The sequence below is a fragment of the Morone saxatilis genome, unplaced genomic scaffold (genome assembly GCF_004916995.1).
Source record: "Morone saxatilis isolate NCDOM2014 unplaced genomic scaffold, NCSU_SB_2.0 Contig16, whole genome shotgun sequence".
Classification (NCBI taxonomy): Eukaryota; Metazoa; Chordata; class Actinopteri; family Moronidae; genus Morone; species Morone saxatilis.
In genome coordinates this window covers 9,605,613-9,622,019 of record NW_023339718.1, presented here as the reverse complement: position 1 = coordinate 9,622,019, position 16,407 = coordinate 9,605,613, and the positions used below count along the sequence as shown (strand labels likewise).

The window sequence follows — 16,407 nt, the reverse complement described above, 5'->3', positions numbered from 1 at the left end:
GTCGCTCATCCTCTTCCTCAACAAGAAGGACCTGTTGGAGGAGAAGATCATGTACTCTCATCTGGTTGATTACTTTCCAGAGTATGATGGTGAGTAACCGCAGCAAACCAAATTTCTGAACCAAGCACATAGCTCATACCCACCTGTGTCTCTCCATAGTCATACAATATGGCTTTAGGCCTTTTCTTGTATGTGTGATGTTTGTTTTCCCTGTCAGTTGTTTTTATTTTTATTTGAATCGTAACTAGTGTGCTGTCTTGGCCAGGTCTCGCTCAGAAAAAGAGATTTCAATATCAAGGAACTTCCTGGTTAAATAAAGGTTATATAAATAAATGCATTTTTGTAATAATAGTATCGGACCAATACTGATATATGTCTTTAAAGGTGTTATTGGCTTATACAGATAGTGTGTCCATGAATTGGTATGTCTCGGTCCATAATATACATACTGTATTATGCTGACAAACATAACACTTAAATACGTAAATAAATACCAACAGTAAACTCTAAAATGTTGCATGATAAATCAGTCAGATAAAGATATCTTTGCTAAGAAATGTCAGGATAACATCAAAATTGTAATATCTGATATATCAGTGATATTTTGGTTAATTACAAGTCTGAGATCTCATTTATTTCGGCCATGACAGAACATTTCTCTCAGATATGACAATCGTAACACAATTTGATGTCACTTTCACTTCTGAAAAACATTTTAAATTACTGCAGGCAGCATATTTCTTCTTTTTTGGACAGTTAGAAAAACAATTAGCTTTTAATAGAAATGCTTTGAATAATTCCCTCGATGTTAAAAATGCCCAAACAAAAGTGTAATAGTGTTCTTTTTCTTGAGTGAATGCAGACAGTATGGCAATGTGTTACTATAATAATATTATAATAAATAATATATGAATGAATATATATAGATTCAACTTCACTAGCCTACAAGAGAATCAAATCTTGTCAAAAGTATTTAGAACTTTTGGTTGTACCCGGTTGAGAAGTGTATTTATGAAGCATTGTCTTCCCCTCTCCAGGTCCCCAGAGGGATGCCCAAGCAGGACGAGAGTTTATCCTCAAGATGTTTGTGGACCTGAATCCAGACAGCGATAAGATCATCTACTCTCACTTCACCTGTGCCACTGACACAGAGAACATCCGTTTTGTCTTCGCCGCCGTCAAAGACACCATCCTGCAGCTCAACCTAAAGGAGTACAACCTGGTGTAGAGCGGAGCGGGGGGCCACCAGCAGAGGAGGCCCTCAGCACACACTGACTGACGCAATCTGTGAAAAGATACATCACATACACAGACATGCAAAGAAAATCAGAGAAAAAAAATCTATTGGTTGCATAATACTAATTTATTTGCCATTTGTTGATTTCTTGGTCCCCAAGGGGTGAGCAAAGTAAATGGTATCTTGCTATTTAAGGAGTTAATGAAATGTAGCGAGGGGGAGGGGGCAAGATATTTGGAAGGGTCGGGGAAGGATTTGCTGTTGAATATGTACAGCAATGATCCTCGTTTCTAGGCTTTGCGCATTGTGAAGTTTTTTTTGTTTTTGTTTTTCTGTTTTTTAACGGAAACTACTTTGTGCACTCAAGGTTTAGGGGGCTTGTCAGTCTGATACATCAGAGCTGGAACAAATGCAATGTGCTCCCTCCCTCCTGCCTTTTTATAAGCTTCGTCCCGGGCGTTTACCTGTATGCCCAACAGGAAATTATGTAACACATCACTAATTGACAGCTTCACCTTTTTCCTTCAAAGGACTGATTGGCAAGTCTCTTGATAAATAGGCATAAACTGTGATTTTTAAATTATTTCATACTGATTTGGTATTCATAGACTTGAATCATTATTATTATTATTATCATTATAATTACATTGCATTCACTTTGGTACCATGTGATGAGTAGAGCATGTGTGACCATGGAAGTACATTCTCCACATGGTGTGTCGGGTCACATGTCAGTTCTCGGCATAACCATGAAGTTCAGACGTGTCAGAGTCTTTACCACCACCAGGTGAGGAGGCACACAGGGATCTCTACTCTGTCATGTTGAAGGTCATGATGGAGCTGGTTGCTTTACACAGACAGAAGGTAGTAGAAGAGGTAATAATTTAAGACAATGGTTTTAAATGATTATGTTAAACTGTGCCACATTAACACTTTTTGTTATGGTAATATGTATATTTATTGCCGATGCCAAAACAACTCAAGCACCAGTCTCCACTTTGCGCTGTTCACTACTTAAATCAAAAGTGTTGAGGACAGGAAAAGAGCAGGGCTAAAGAACGCAGAGGGAGCGGACTGACCGACTCATTGATCGACCTGCAGTTTTTTTGAAGTATTCAACAATGGTATTCCCTCCATGCACTCACAACTTGAACTGACTTAAGCTACAGTCAGTTAGCAGGCTGTTTGGAGATGAGGACGCCACCCAGTGCGCTGAATTGCTCGAACTGTCCAATCACAACCTTGCGCGTTGGGTACAAAACCCCTCCCCCTGGCCTGCAGACTATCCAGTCACATTTTAGCTGTGTCTATCGTCCAATCACAGCCCGGCTGTCTTGACTGTTAATGTCAGTAGCAGTGGCAAATAGATTTGGCTTATTCCTACAAGAGTGTTGATGTTGAGTTTGTACCAAAGTAAGCCCTTCTTGTTTCTGATTGGCTCCTCTGATTTGCAATTCCTCATTCCCAAGTTACTTTTGTATTTTTTTTGTAACAATTCCCTTGAACATAAGCCTGTAATTTACATTTATTGAGGCATAGTGCAATTATGAATGCTATAATCATTGTACATACATCTCTCTATATATATATGGCAGCATCTTTGTTGGCTTTGTAATCATTACTTTTTTGGCAGATTGAATGTGAGGTATTGAAAATATGTATCTATGTAATTGTATTGTATGTCTTATGGCTAATTCATTTTTGGAAGAAAAAATATGTTTGTTTTTGTTTCCTTTTTAAGAGGAGAATGTAGATTTTGTGTTTTGCCAGTTTCATTTCTCAGCAAAGAAACATTGTTCAGCTTCAGAACAGCATAAAGAGGAATATTATAATCCAACAACAGATTGACTGGTATGCCAGTACTTATAGTAGCCGGTCTGTTAACATTTAAATTTATATGAAAAACTGCAGACTGAATCCAATCTACAGGGCTAATTGTAATAGTTTAGTTCTTAACTGGTTTCAGGAACAGAGCACTTAGGAGCATATAGGAGTAATCACATCACTCTTTGATTCTTATTCTTTTGTATTTGATTTCATTACACAGCTTCTCAATAAGTATTAATTAACTTTGAGATTTCTTAGTCTACCGCACACGTTCCTGAACACACCCCACCCCACCACTAAACACCTTTGTAGGCAGGCAGCAAAGTGTTGCTTTTGCTCAGATTTTGTATAAAAATCTTGTTACAGAGGAGATTTTAGTATCTGATTGTTTGTGCTAACAGTTGGGAATGCCATCGTCCTTTACATCCCCTCAAATGAACCTCCACGCTGATAAAAACTCAGTATGGTAGAGTCTGTCACCGACGAGTGTACACAAATGTGCAAAAATGACTCAATCATTTGGCCTAATTAGGATGATACATTTACAGGTGCTTTATTTCTTTCTGTTTTTACTTCATTTCCATCTTGATTGCCACCATTTCATTAGAATGTACAGTATTATTTTAGACTTTATTTATAAAATGACTACAAAGGAGAAAATACACAACAGTTCACATGTACATATTGCCTTATTGAATAAGCTGTGCCTCTGAAGTCCCGTGCAAGGCACCTGTGTTTTTATGAGAAGTGAAGCTAGTGCAGCCAATAATGTCCCATTGTGCAGCTGGAGGATTGTTTGGTTTTGGCTTGGTGGTCTCTCTTTGTTATTCTGTGCTATAAGAAGACCTGGGAACAGCTTTGAACAGTGCAGCTCATGTAGCTAATATGCCATTATAAGCACATCATGAGTGAATTGTAATCAGAACACACTTAAAATTAATTTCCTAATGTTGTCACATCAGATTCATCATGTCTTAAAGTCTATGCCACAGTGCATTATAATGCATTAAACCTGTGCTTGTAAGGTGTTACAATCTGGACTCAAAATCACCACCAGCCACCTGTGGAGTGTTTTTTTGACATTTGGCTGTGGTTTGGCATCTACCAGCCACTTTGGCAGGGAACCAGCCCTCACTTGGAGGTCCTGTTGTTATCAGATATTTCCGCTAGCTGGTAAAAATGCTTACAGGGATGGTTGATTTTGGCAGGCAGCAACCACTTCAACAAGTTAATGTCCAGTCCAGTTCACAGTGTACTTGAAGTGAATGAAGATCTTACAATAAACTGTAACTTGTTTAAACAATTCATACTGCATTCTGCCCACTGAGCTTTGACCGTCCACCCCATGTATGTGAGCCTCAAAAAGTAATTCAGAAAGCAAAAGTGATAAAACCGGGGGTGTGTGAACTCATAGTGAATCTAAGATTAACTTGTGGTTTAACTTTTTTTACACAACATTGAAAGTAGATTTTTAAATTATAATTGGATTTTGTCAGATAAATATGAGCCACAAAGGGCTGTTTCCAACCTTTGTGAGTGACTTTGTTCTCATCATCACTCTGAGGATTTTCCCTTTAAGAGAGTACAGATTCCAGCTGGTGTTGACTTGCTGACACCAATGGAAACGTGTGCTGTTGTTTAAATTTCATGCAGTATGTTTAAGAGCAGTGTTGCATACAGTATATAGAGGACAATGATATGTAGACCTGCAGGGTCGACTTTGGGGAAGATAACTTTCCATCAACTGCTCTTTTACTCAAGTCTGAAACACTTAGCCCACTTTTGGCTTTCTTTGCCTCCGAATCATGAAGATATAAAAGTTTAATGACTCATTTTGAAATAGTGCTATTATAATGATTTCCAATCAGAATTGTGTAAAATGTTTCCTGTATCCATAAACTCGCACTCCTTCGACATGTTTATGAATGAAGCAACATGTTTCTTTTCAAAAGTATGTTGACTCCGATTTTTATTTTCTGTCATTTTACAGCTATCATTTCTCATCAGTGGTTAATTCAATGCCTTTAAATCTATAGCATTACTCCCCATCACAGTTTGGGTTTGTGACTGATATCACAGCATGAGCATGATGCTTTCTCATCCTTGCCAGATGTATTGAAACTCCAATTTGTATTACAAAACTCTGTCAAGCTCAGAATGTTTAGCTAAAGTGAACACAGATGTGATTCGCGTTACTCTATAAAGTTCGGGCATATTGCCAAGCAACATGTTGGTTGAAGTTGCCTCTTAGAGGTTTAGCTCCTTTTCCTCATGTTATCTTAGGTAATTTACATGCAGACTCCTTCAAAAAGAAAAAAGAGAGACAACAGAATACTTTATAAGAAAATATGAATCCTTGGCTGGCTGGGAGATAGCTTTGTTTACTTTCTGGTTTAAAAACCTAACCATAAAGGAAGTTTATTTAGATGGAAACAACTTTTGGTTGAAAATCAAAGCAACCACTTCTAGAAAATTCATCTTGTTTCATAAATTCACAGATTTTCTTATATGCTTGAAGGATTGATGTTCATGTTCTAAATGATCATTCCAGGATCACAGGGAAGAAAACAACTTGTGATGACCGGATTGTCCGTTGCAAAATGCTCAACTCGACTCAATGCAAAAGTGAAATCTGTACCCGCTGATGATATCTCGTTCAGTCTTTCTGTTTTTGTAAATGTTCTTGTTGCAAAGCAATCATGATGACACATAGAGCGGTCTGGACTTCTCAAAAATGTATGTATTGAGAACGTTCAAAAAGAGGACAAAAGTGTGGATAAACAGAGAGTAAATTGCACAAAAAAGCCTAAAGACTGCGTGTGGTTATTTTCATAGTTTTTGTAAAGACTGATAAACGTCAGGGCACACACAACATTTACTGTGAGTCATTCTCACATCCTCAGTTCATTCCCTTAAAAGCACCATTTCACACAAGTACAGTAAATGCTATTCTTTGCCCACTTTTCAATTTTTTTATTTGAGTTACTAGTGACTGCTGGTTACTTCAGGTCCACAGCCACTATTTGATGATTTATCTACCTAGAATCCTCCCAACCTAAAGGAAATCCCATATTATCCCTACAGGGTCATACATTGTATTTAGTTGTAATAACCTTTTGCGCATTATAGAATTTTTTTATTTCCTATTATCTTTCAATTGAATGTTATAATAATGATACTGATCTGTGAAACTCAAACTCACTTTATTGACCCCTGTGTGTTATCTCTCAGTTGCATTATCATACTGTAACATTACTAACCAAAACTGTGAATACTTGGCTTTTATTTGTGCTGAAGATGCAGTTTCTTATGAACACCAGGATATCCTTTAAATACTGTCATTCACTGACAGTTGGCCTTTCTGACCCCTAGTGGCCGTGAGGACGCATGGCACTGTCAGTGGACGCACTGGGGCAGGATCCTTTACTTCCCTTTACCCTGTAGTGCTGCCAAACTGTGTTCTACTTACTTCCCTGATGGATTAAAACATGCCAAGGAATCGTCTCGCAGCAGGCAACCATGTTACCAACGCCAATTTATGCACACATCTTATCTTTTATTCGATTAAAGCCCACCCAGAACCTCTATCGCACCATTCTTGGCTTTTGCTGGTACAACTTGTCATGTCACAGGTATCTCTGTAGGGTAAAGCCGGCTGTGGATGCGAACTTCCCATTTATCCCTTTCTATTTACAGAGCGCCACGCCCTCCACAGTCGGTAGGATAAAGTTCAACAAGTGTCCTCCTGCTTCACACCACCTGCAGCACCTTACAAAGAGGGCCAGAGCCTTTTAGTCTTAAAAAAAAAGATCTCTGGACTTTTCCCCTTAGTTGAAGAGCTCTTTGTTTTAGCTGCAGAATACTTTAAACTATTAAAACCTCTTCATCTCCCTCAATAAACTGCATTTCTTATTCGGACTTAGGAGGGGGAGGACGGCTTTTAAAGATGTTCTGCGCCCTTTTCCCTCTGAATTTGTGAAGTGAGAGAGAGAGGGGAGAAGAAGAAGCGGCTGACATCTCTAAATACAGAAAAAGCCTTCAACATTTTTTACGTTGACAGCAAGAGGGCTCATTGGGGGAGCGAGCTGCTCAGTTTGAAGCATGGCTGGATGTTGCGTATCGGCGGAGGACCGAGAGAACCAGAGGATCAACGAGGAGATTGAGAAGCAGCTGCGGAGAGACAAGAAGGACTCTCGCAGGGAGCTGAAGCTGCTGCTGTTAGGTGAGCATCACTGAGTTTAGACAGACTCACACATTCTTAGTGGCCCTCATCGGAGGAAGTGACACTCTGGGTATGATCATCAGGCTATGAAAATGTGCTCTTAATGGGATCTTGGTGCGTTCTCCTTATCTTTTCTGTGCCTTCTCTTAAAAAAATGTTCCTCTGATGAAATAATTCTTTCAATTCTTTCATGTTTCTAATTTGGGGTTGTGGTTTGTATCCCTGTTGCGGGTCAGTGAATCATCAAGGACAGCTTTTAATTTCCCATTACTTCACTGCTTCCTGGCCACGCCTGGGCAGGCAGGTATCATGGCAGGTGGGCCAGCAGTCGAGCAGCCTGTCCGAACTGTATTTTGCTTATAATAGATTGTACAATGTGGGAATAAACACACACTCTGTAAAGGGTATCCGTGCTCTGTACTTTGAGGTGTATGATAGGTTGGATAGATGTGCCTGTGCATCAAGCATCCACGCCATAAATAGTGTGGGGAGGTATGTTTTATATCTAACTGGACTCCATATTTCTAATTACTCCTAATTCCACTTTCTGGTCTCCGGATGTGGTGCAGTGCGCATTGGCTTAAGCCCGAACATTCAGGGTGTGAGCAGCTGCGCGCCATTAGTCTCACCGTTGGTTTTACGCACTAATGGAGAGTTTTTAACCTTGATTAATTCGTCTACTGGGTTCATTTAGTTCTCACCTGGAACAGACACACAGAAAACAGTCACATGCTGAGAGAGACTTTACAGTTTCAAATGATATTGTATTTCCAGTGTAGCCGAAACTGGCTACTTACAGCACATTCATTCATTCCCAGTTGATCTCTCTCAGCTGTGCGTTGGAGGATTTATGCGCTTGCTCCATGATTGACTGGAGAAATGTGGGCGTTTTAGTGGGAAAAGAGAGTAAAGGAAAAATATGAATGTGATGTCCATGTGTCACATCTGATGGACAGTGTCAGTAAACCTCATTGGCATTTTTGTCAGGGGAGTTGTCCTGCTTCATGGTTGTGATATTTTGTGGTCTTCTGTTTTTCCATTGTTCTGTCAGAGTTAAGTGTTAGGGTTACTTCCTGGTATGAGGTCACTGACTTGCTCAAGGACACTTCAGCAGGTCTGATACCAGCTAAGAAAGAGCTAGAGGCCCCAGTTTTTTTTTTCTGTGAGCATTATGATACTTTGTTCTGTGTTTACTGGAGCTTTGGGAACACTTGACAGATCCAGTAAACGTGGAAACAGGGTGTTGTCACATGGCATCCGAAGAACATCTGTGAGTGCTCTGGACACCCATTTTACTGCAACAGTGTGGTAGCACGTTACGCACAGGAGTCACTGTCAAGGCCTCGGTCAGTGGTGTGTCTGAAAGCCATAACTAGCTGCTACGGGCGCACCTCATGCAAACGTCATGCAAATCCAGCCCCGCACAGGATATGAGCTGTTGATTCAGCTCCACTGCTCTCTCAGAAAGGGCTTTCTCTGATCAAAAAGGTCAGGTTACTGCCCTCCGCTACTAAACCAAATTCATTGTAAACCACAATTCATTTGCCTTGAAAGTTATTTTCTTGGTGGTATGCATCAATAATGGATATGATCTGAAAAATGTGCTAGACAATGCGTGGATCCTGTTACAGAGCATGCTGCTTCACTTCATCACTTGCCAGGATGACAAAGTTACTAAGTACAATTTATGTGAATTGAAAAAAACACACAACTGATGAGCAGGAACAGGTTTTACAGGTCAACAGAAAAAAGATGCCTCAGTGTCCAAATTACACAAAATGTGACATCTCTTTGTATCTCACCCTTTAGTTTGTCCTGGTAACATAAGTATTATAGGGAATCAGGTGACGTAAGTGATTACAAGTTATTACAAAGGAAGTACTTTAACAATATGATTATTTACTCGATCAGAGTGACTCAGAGCTCTCAGTGGATTTCATTAGGATGGTCACAGTCAGGTCCCCAGAGAGGACGAGTGGGAGTAAAGCAGAATGAAAGATCAACATGTACACATTCTGCCTCTTCTGTCGATTCATTTACTGCTCTATACAGTAGAATATACAAGTATTGGTCATTTAGTTCAGCTGCAGCTTCACTGAAAGGACATCACTTGAAAACACAAATAAAAACTGTATGGTCAAAGTGTATAAAAAATGAAGGAAAACAGGAATCAAGCATTTACGGACCATCAACCATGTATGAAGTTTCATTTGAATAGATGTAGTATCAGTATTCAATATTAACAAACTCAACTCAAGCAGAAACCACTCCAAGAGAACACTCCCGGTCTTGTTCATGAAGAGGGAAACAGAATATATTTAGTAACACAGGAAGAGAAAAACTGAGAAAACAAGAATAAACTGGATTGAGATTTTGTGAATGGGGACTTCTCGTTTGCCACTACTTTAGTTTTGCGTTATTATTACACAACTGTTCCCATGCTTTCTGGTTATTATTGTGCCTGAAACAGCTGTAAAACAGTCAGCATTAAAAACACATTCTACCAGTTTATTATTTTGAAACCACCTGATGCTCCTGGTGGAACGGAAATGTCCATACCGAATGAACACACTGACAAAATCTATGTATATAATGGGTACGTATTAGGAGTTGTTTTTGTGTGATGGCTGCCATACATTTCATACTTGACCGTAACCTTCATTTTTCTACAAAGTCTCAACTGCCACGGTAGGTAAAGCAGATGATAGTAGATCTTAGAATGATGATATATCAGCAGTCAACATGATCCCCCAACGAGGAAGCGTGTGATGACTGATGTGAGATTGTGGTCAAATATGTATACGTGTGAATGTCTCATTTCTACTTACTATGTATGTGTGTGTTTGCGTGTAGAGAGACAGGTCTACACAGGTCAGAATTCCCGCACAGGGAAACTGCAAAATGCCACACTGCACCACTCAGATACACGTGCACAAATATCAGGTACAAGGTTAAATTATTTATCATTCTATAAAACTGGGTTGTATGACAAAATACAAGTTGTTGTCCCCTTTATGCTTCTATCAAAACAGATGGATAAATAGTAAATTGTTAAAATAAAAAATTTTTCCAGTCAGGATGCTTTCTATTGCTCCTCTGTAAACTTGTTTCCTTAAGAAATACATGCAAATGTCCACAAGGACACAAATGCTGACTAGTAAATATGTATTTATGTTTAGAAACACACAAGCCACCAAAATGCAGCATAAATCATTTCTTGAAATTAGTTAGGCAAAATGTTTTAGCTCATTTACTCCAGTGATTTCATGTTGCACTTATGTTGCAGCTTGATCATGCATCTGTTCATTAAGCTTTCTCTGGCTGGTAAATGTCTCTGACCTTCACCCCCAGTTTGTGAGGCAGGCTTTCCATCAAAAACATGTTGTCTCCAGGCCAAGATGTCCCTGATCACAGATCCCCATAATAATAAAATAATCTGTATGTGTTAAATTGGTGCAGTGTACTCCTGTAAGCATTTTTATTTAATTAGCAGGTCATTCAAGATTTTTTATTTATGAAAAAGCTTATTGGAGATGCTTGTGTCCACTTAGGGAGAACTTTCAGAGAAAAAAATACAGATATTCAACACTTTATGGTCCATATCAGTGTGTGTGTTCATTAAAAGGCCAAACTCGATTAGTTAGTAGATGAACAAAACATGACAGTTTCATGTCATTTTTAATCATTTATCAGGTCAGAAACAATAAGGACTAGACTTGTGTATGACTTTTTATAGCAATAAGTTAAAAACAGATAAAATAAAATGATAAAATAATCAACAAATATATTAAAATGCAGATGAATATTAGAGTTTATGTATTTCGTGTTTGGATACTAATAAACAGCACACATCTGCTCCAAAAGATGTTGAATGTTATGATGATGTTAGGGCCAATTAAATAACTACATACATACATACATTACAGTGATAAAAGAGCGAGTTCATCTAAGGCTGTCTCTCTAAAACACAGAAGACGTGCAGGCTCATGATTTGCCTCCATCTCGGAGTTTACCTGCCCCTCATCTCCAAGAAACTTGACTTGTAAACAAGGTGCATTCAAATGCGGACAATTTGTCTAAGCCTTGTTTGCTAAGATGTAAAGACTCAAGCATTCATCATGCCATGCAAAACAGCCAGGAAACCAGAAAACTGCTGGCACCACTCAGGCTCATCACAGAGCTTTAACACACTGAGAGCCAGGGATACAGATGCAGGTGTATATTCACACACACACACACACACATTCACATACATGCCACAAGCCGACACACACAGACACAGCAACTTCCAATATTCAGGTCTGTTAACAAACAAAAATTTGTTAAACAAATAGATTCAGCATCATGTGGTCTGAATGAGAAAATTAGGAGCAGAAGAGGTAGACAGAAACTGTGTGTGTGTGTGTGTGTGTTAAACTAATACAGTTAATGAACATTTGAGTTAATTTAATTAAAATTAGTTTTGTGAAATATAAGTAATTGGGATTTTTAGGTAGAGTGTGTCTGACTAACAGCAGAAAGCCAGTATGTGTCCAAACACAGACTGCTGAGACTACAGAGCGCCATGAAACTATCAACACACACATTGATCTGAACCTGAACCTCTGAAGAAACAAAAAATTGGTGAAACACAAATACTGACTTATAGTATTTACTTTAACTTGTCTAACAAGCTTCACAGACTAAGAGAGGTGGGGGTTGTAATATAGCTGCTATAGTCTGACTGTCAGCTCCCATATATGTATATAGAGCAGTGGTTGAAGTAACTCAAGTACTGCACTTAAGTGCAATTTTGAGTTACTTTATTTTATTAGTATTTACATTTTATGCAACTTTATACTGCACTACATTTTAGATGGAAGTGTTTAGCCTCCTACATTTCTTAGGATAAGTAAAAAAAAATACTTTAATAATGTGCCTGCATAATAGTACTTTAATAACTATAACTTATTTTTTATAATTAAGCTATTTAGACATTTTGCTGCTAGTACTTACATACTTTTACTTTAAACACTTAATCATATGAGAGCTTGTTGTCTGGCTTCACATAATGGCAAAAAAAATCCCTGTAATTCACCAATTTTCCTTCTCATTTAGCTGTCAACATGATCCTCTTTCAACATTCAAAATTCTGCATTGACTAATACTGCTGACAAATGGGCATGAACATTTTCAAAATTACCTTCAAACAACAACTCCATGTTATTATATTGATCAGCACCCTGAACCCTCCATTCCTGTCTCCCCATGCACCCAACAGACGTTTCCCTTGAACATTATTTGTTGCATGTATTGGATTTATAAAAATATATTATTGGATTTCACCCTCTCTGTATCCAACAGGTACTGGAGAGAGTGGAAAGAGTACCTTTATCAAACAAATGAGGATTATCCATGGAGGAGGATACACAGATGAGGACAAGAGGAGCTACGCCAAACTGGTCTTCCAGAACATCTACACATCCATGCAGACCATGGTCCGAGCCATGGAGACACTTAGTATCGCTTTCTCTGATCCCCAGAATCAGGTACAGGCAGGGTTAAACTGTCCTTTTTTTGTCAGTTCAAACTTCTTCTTTTTTTACATTTTGGTTTATTACATATTTACATTATTGTCTTTGTTTTAGCACCTTTTAAACTGTCCTTAGCCCATATGCATGATATCTTTTTTTCAGCACAATCTCTAAATCCTTAAAATCCAAAACACAAGAAAATTGACACAGGTGCCATAAAAAAATTGGATTGCTTAAAATATTAATAATTCAGTTTGTCTACAGACATAAATTAGACCCACATCAGCAAATTTCAAGATTTTCTCATCTCTTCTGTACATGATATATAAATAAAGTTATGTTATTATAAATAAAACATGCTCTGCAGAAGAGACAGACTTCAGAGTGATGAAGGGAATTCCCCAAATCACAGATATCAGCTTTAGTGCAGAGTACAGAGGGAATCTATTGCTCTACACACACAGTACATCAGATGTATATCTACATATCATCTATCAAAATCCAGTGTATGAGTTGTAGTGAATAGTCTAAAAAATGTAAAACCTCCTCTTGCAGATCATTAGAAACAAATCATTGGATGAAGTTCCTGGACAGAGACAGAAATGTTAAGATATTGTTTACTATATTCTCATAACAAAATACAATATCAGGATATAAATGTATTTTTTAGGGGTTGGATAAAGTACAATGAAAAAGTGGCATATAGCAAAATTATATTGGTTCCTGCTTCTGTTCCTCTCCTTGATCTGTTCCCACAAAGTAAAAGTTGTGGACGTGTTGGATGGACCGTTTTCTAATTGTCTTCATGTCTGTCCGTGTGTCCATAGAGCCATGCAAACTCAGTGCTGGAGGTGGAAGTGGATAAGGTAGAGGAGTTTGATCAAAGCCTTGCGGCGGCCATCAAGAGTCTGTGGGACGATGCAGGAATACAGGAGTGCTACGACCGACGCAGGGAATACCAGCTGTCCGACTCCACCAAATAGTGAGCATAAGACATACGACACGTGATGTGCACACAGAGATTCTCCTCTCTTCAGCTCCGCCAAATAGTTACCACAGATATTACACAGCTTAGACAAAATAACAGGAACACATTGCGATATAATACAAGGAAACCCCTCTACACCATAGAATCATTGTTTTTAAATATTCAATATGACTAGAATATTCAAAAATGAAATAGGTGGAGGCAGTGTGTTTTCTACCTGTTTTTATACCCACAAAATTCCCCCAATTCTGTTATTTTACTTTATATTTTCCCTCCCGTTTTTCAGCTATCTCACCGACCTGGATCGAATTTCTCAACCCTCTTACTTACCTGACCTGCAGGATATCCTCAGAGTCCGAGTGCCAACCACGGGTATCATCGAGTACCCGTTTGACATGGAGAATGTCATCTTCAGGTGAGAGATAACACACCAGCACGACAGGTAGTGGCTTGGGTATGGTGCTTTGGATCTGACCGCACAGTAGGACACAACAGGTGACTTTTGGCTTGGCTGTTATGGCAGGATGGTGGATGTGGGGGGTCAGAGGTCAGAGAGGAGGAAGTGGATCCACTGCTTTGAGAACGTCACCTCTATCATCTTCCTGGTGGCGCTCAGCGAGTACGACCAGGTCCTGGCTGAGTGCGACAACGAGGTCAGAATTCAACTCAACAAGATCACGTTCCTAGACTTTGATTCGTTAAAATGTGTCATCAGCGGTGCCTTTTTTATTTCAGAACCGCATGGAGGAGAGCAAGGCCCTGTTCAAAACCATCATAACCTATCCCTGGTTCCAGCGCTCCTCGGTCATACTTTTCCTCAACAAGACCGACATCCTCAAGGAGAAGATCATGTACTCTCACGTAGCCACCTATTTCCCTGAGTTCACAGGTTAGTTTGAATAACCATCCTGAAGTCATATAATGTAGGCAGGTCATTTGTGTCCATGTGGTTAGATGCTCATTTTTGATCTTAAAGCTAGGGTTGGAAATAAGAGCAAGAGATTGAGAGTTTGAAAGTATCCAACTGAAACCCCCCCCCTTCAGGTCTCCACCCAAAGCCCCTCCCCCAACAAACATGAACACACACCAGTCCACAAGAGAGCATTGAGGACAGGAGCACAGTGCATCATTGTCATCGCTAACTAACTCATTCATATATAGTTCTACATACTATGTAATTCCCCCCCAAAACAAACCAAACCAGTTTTGTTGACAACTTGTCCCTCAGTTCTCGCCATCTATGAAAAACCAGACCGAGTTTGACCTGTTGCGTTATCCATGTTTCTTCTTTTTGTGTGACTATGTGCCTGGCCAGCTGGTAGAAGTAGACAGGTGACATAATTTCTTTCGGTCTGAATGAAATGATCGGCTAGCCTTATTAGAGGCCTGTGAGTGCGTCAGATACTGTACTTTTTTAATTAGATTTGTTTCTAGCTTTTTCTCTTATTTTGTCCACCCCATTTATATCAATGAGGGTAGGTTAAACAATAGAAAACACCTCTCTGTATAATGCAATACTTTTAAACATCTTAATCTTCAAATTAATCTTCAAATTGCATCCCAAGTGATCTTAAAACATCTTTAATTTATTGCAGGACTGTTGTATTAAACTGCATTAGTTTTACGTGTGCCTGCAGTAATAAAAAATAAAAATCTTATCTATAAACCTTTACAGAAGAGACTTGACTATTTTTCTTTCGTAAACAAATAATACAAATAATAATGTTGTATTTACTGAAAACATATGAAAATTTCAACCCTGAATTGCAGGACCTCAGCAGGATGCTACAACAGCTCAAGAATTCATCCTGAAAATGTACCAAGAACAAAACCCGGACAAGGACAAGACACTCTACCCTCACTTTACCTGTGCCACAGACACAGAAAACATCCGCTTCGTCTTTGTGGCCGTCAAAGACACCATCCTCAGACACAACCTGAAGGAGTTCAACCTGGTGTAAAAAGGAGCTGGAGGACAGGAGAGGAGACAAAGGGATGCAAGAGGGTAGAAGGAAAGATGTGAGGAGAGCCAAGATAAGAGAATTACATAAAACAACTTTTTCTTGGCTGTTTAAACCAAGAACAATCAGATTTTACATAGTTCCTCCCTGTTTACACAACCACTGACAAGATTCTTGTTTTTCACCTTTTGTGCCTGTTAAAGTTCAGCCAAAGAGAATACGAACATGTATGAGACAAACTACTGTTTCTGTAGGTTGCAGTCTGCAATGCAATTTTTTTGTGTATCGTGTGTACTTTGTAGTTCCCATTCCAGCCTATATAGAGATGTACTGTAAGAAAATGATACTTTGCAGCAGAAGTGAGAATGTGAAAAATCGTGTAAAGTCATGTCATTGACCTATTGTGTGGATTACTTATTTTATTATTTCTTAAAATACAGTTATCAGTAATAGGATCCTAGTGTTTTAACTGGTATACAATTCCCTCTCATGGAATAGCTGTTTGTAAGCGTTCCCTTTAGTCCTGAGTTTTGTGATTTAATAGTATAACATTTTCTCCCTTGTCCACCTGTGCCTGCAAGTGGCTTATTTACTCAGGACAGTCAGCACAGCCACTGAGTTTGTTTTAGATGTAAATGATCCAGGCTGTGCTTTGAAAA

The 16,407-nt window shown here is 38.9% G+C and overlaps 2 protein-coding genes across 2 annotated transcripts in view; both read left to right on the top strand.

The window, feature by feature from the left end:
- Nucleotides 1-5,018, top strand: part of LOC118325619 (guanine nucleotide-binding protein G(q) subunit alpha) — a 20,484-nt gene extending 15,466 nt beyond the window's left edge. Inside the window, exons 7-8 of the mRNA XM_035658360.1 lie at nucleotides 1-89; nucleotides 1,038-5,018. Coding sequence (XP_035514253.1) covers nucleotides 1-89; nucleotides 1,038-1,228 — 280 coding nt within the window. The 3' untranslated portion in view covers nucleotides 1,229-5,018. The remainder of the gene's footprint in view (nucleotides 90-1,037) is intronic.
- A 1,825-nt stretch (nucleotides 5,019-6,843) lies between these two features.
- gna14a (guanine nucleotide binding protein (G protein), alpha 14a) lies at nucleotides 6,844-16,407 on the top strand. Its single transcript, XM_035659257.1, has 7 exons — nucleotides 6,844-7,286; nucleotides 12,630-12,814; nucleotides 13,627-13,781; nucleotides 14,074-14,202; nucleotides 14,311-14,440; nucleotides 14,523-14,676; nucleotides 15,558-16,407. The coding sequence occupies exons 1-7, from the start codon at nucleotides 7,166-7,168 to the stop codon at nucleotides 15,746-15,748; spliced, it is 1,065 nt and encodes a 354-aa protein (XP_035515150.1). The 5' UTR covers nucleotides 6,844-7,165; the 3' UTR covers nucleotides 15,749-16,407.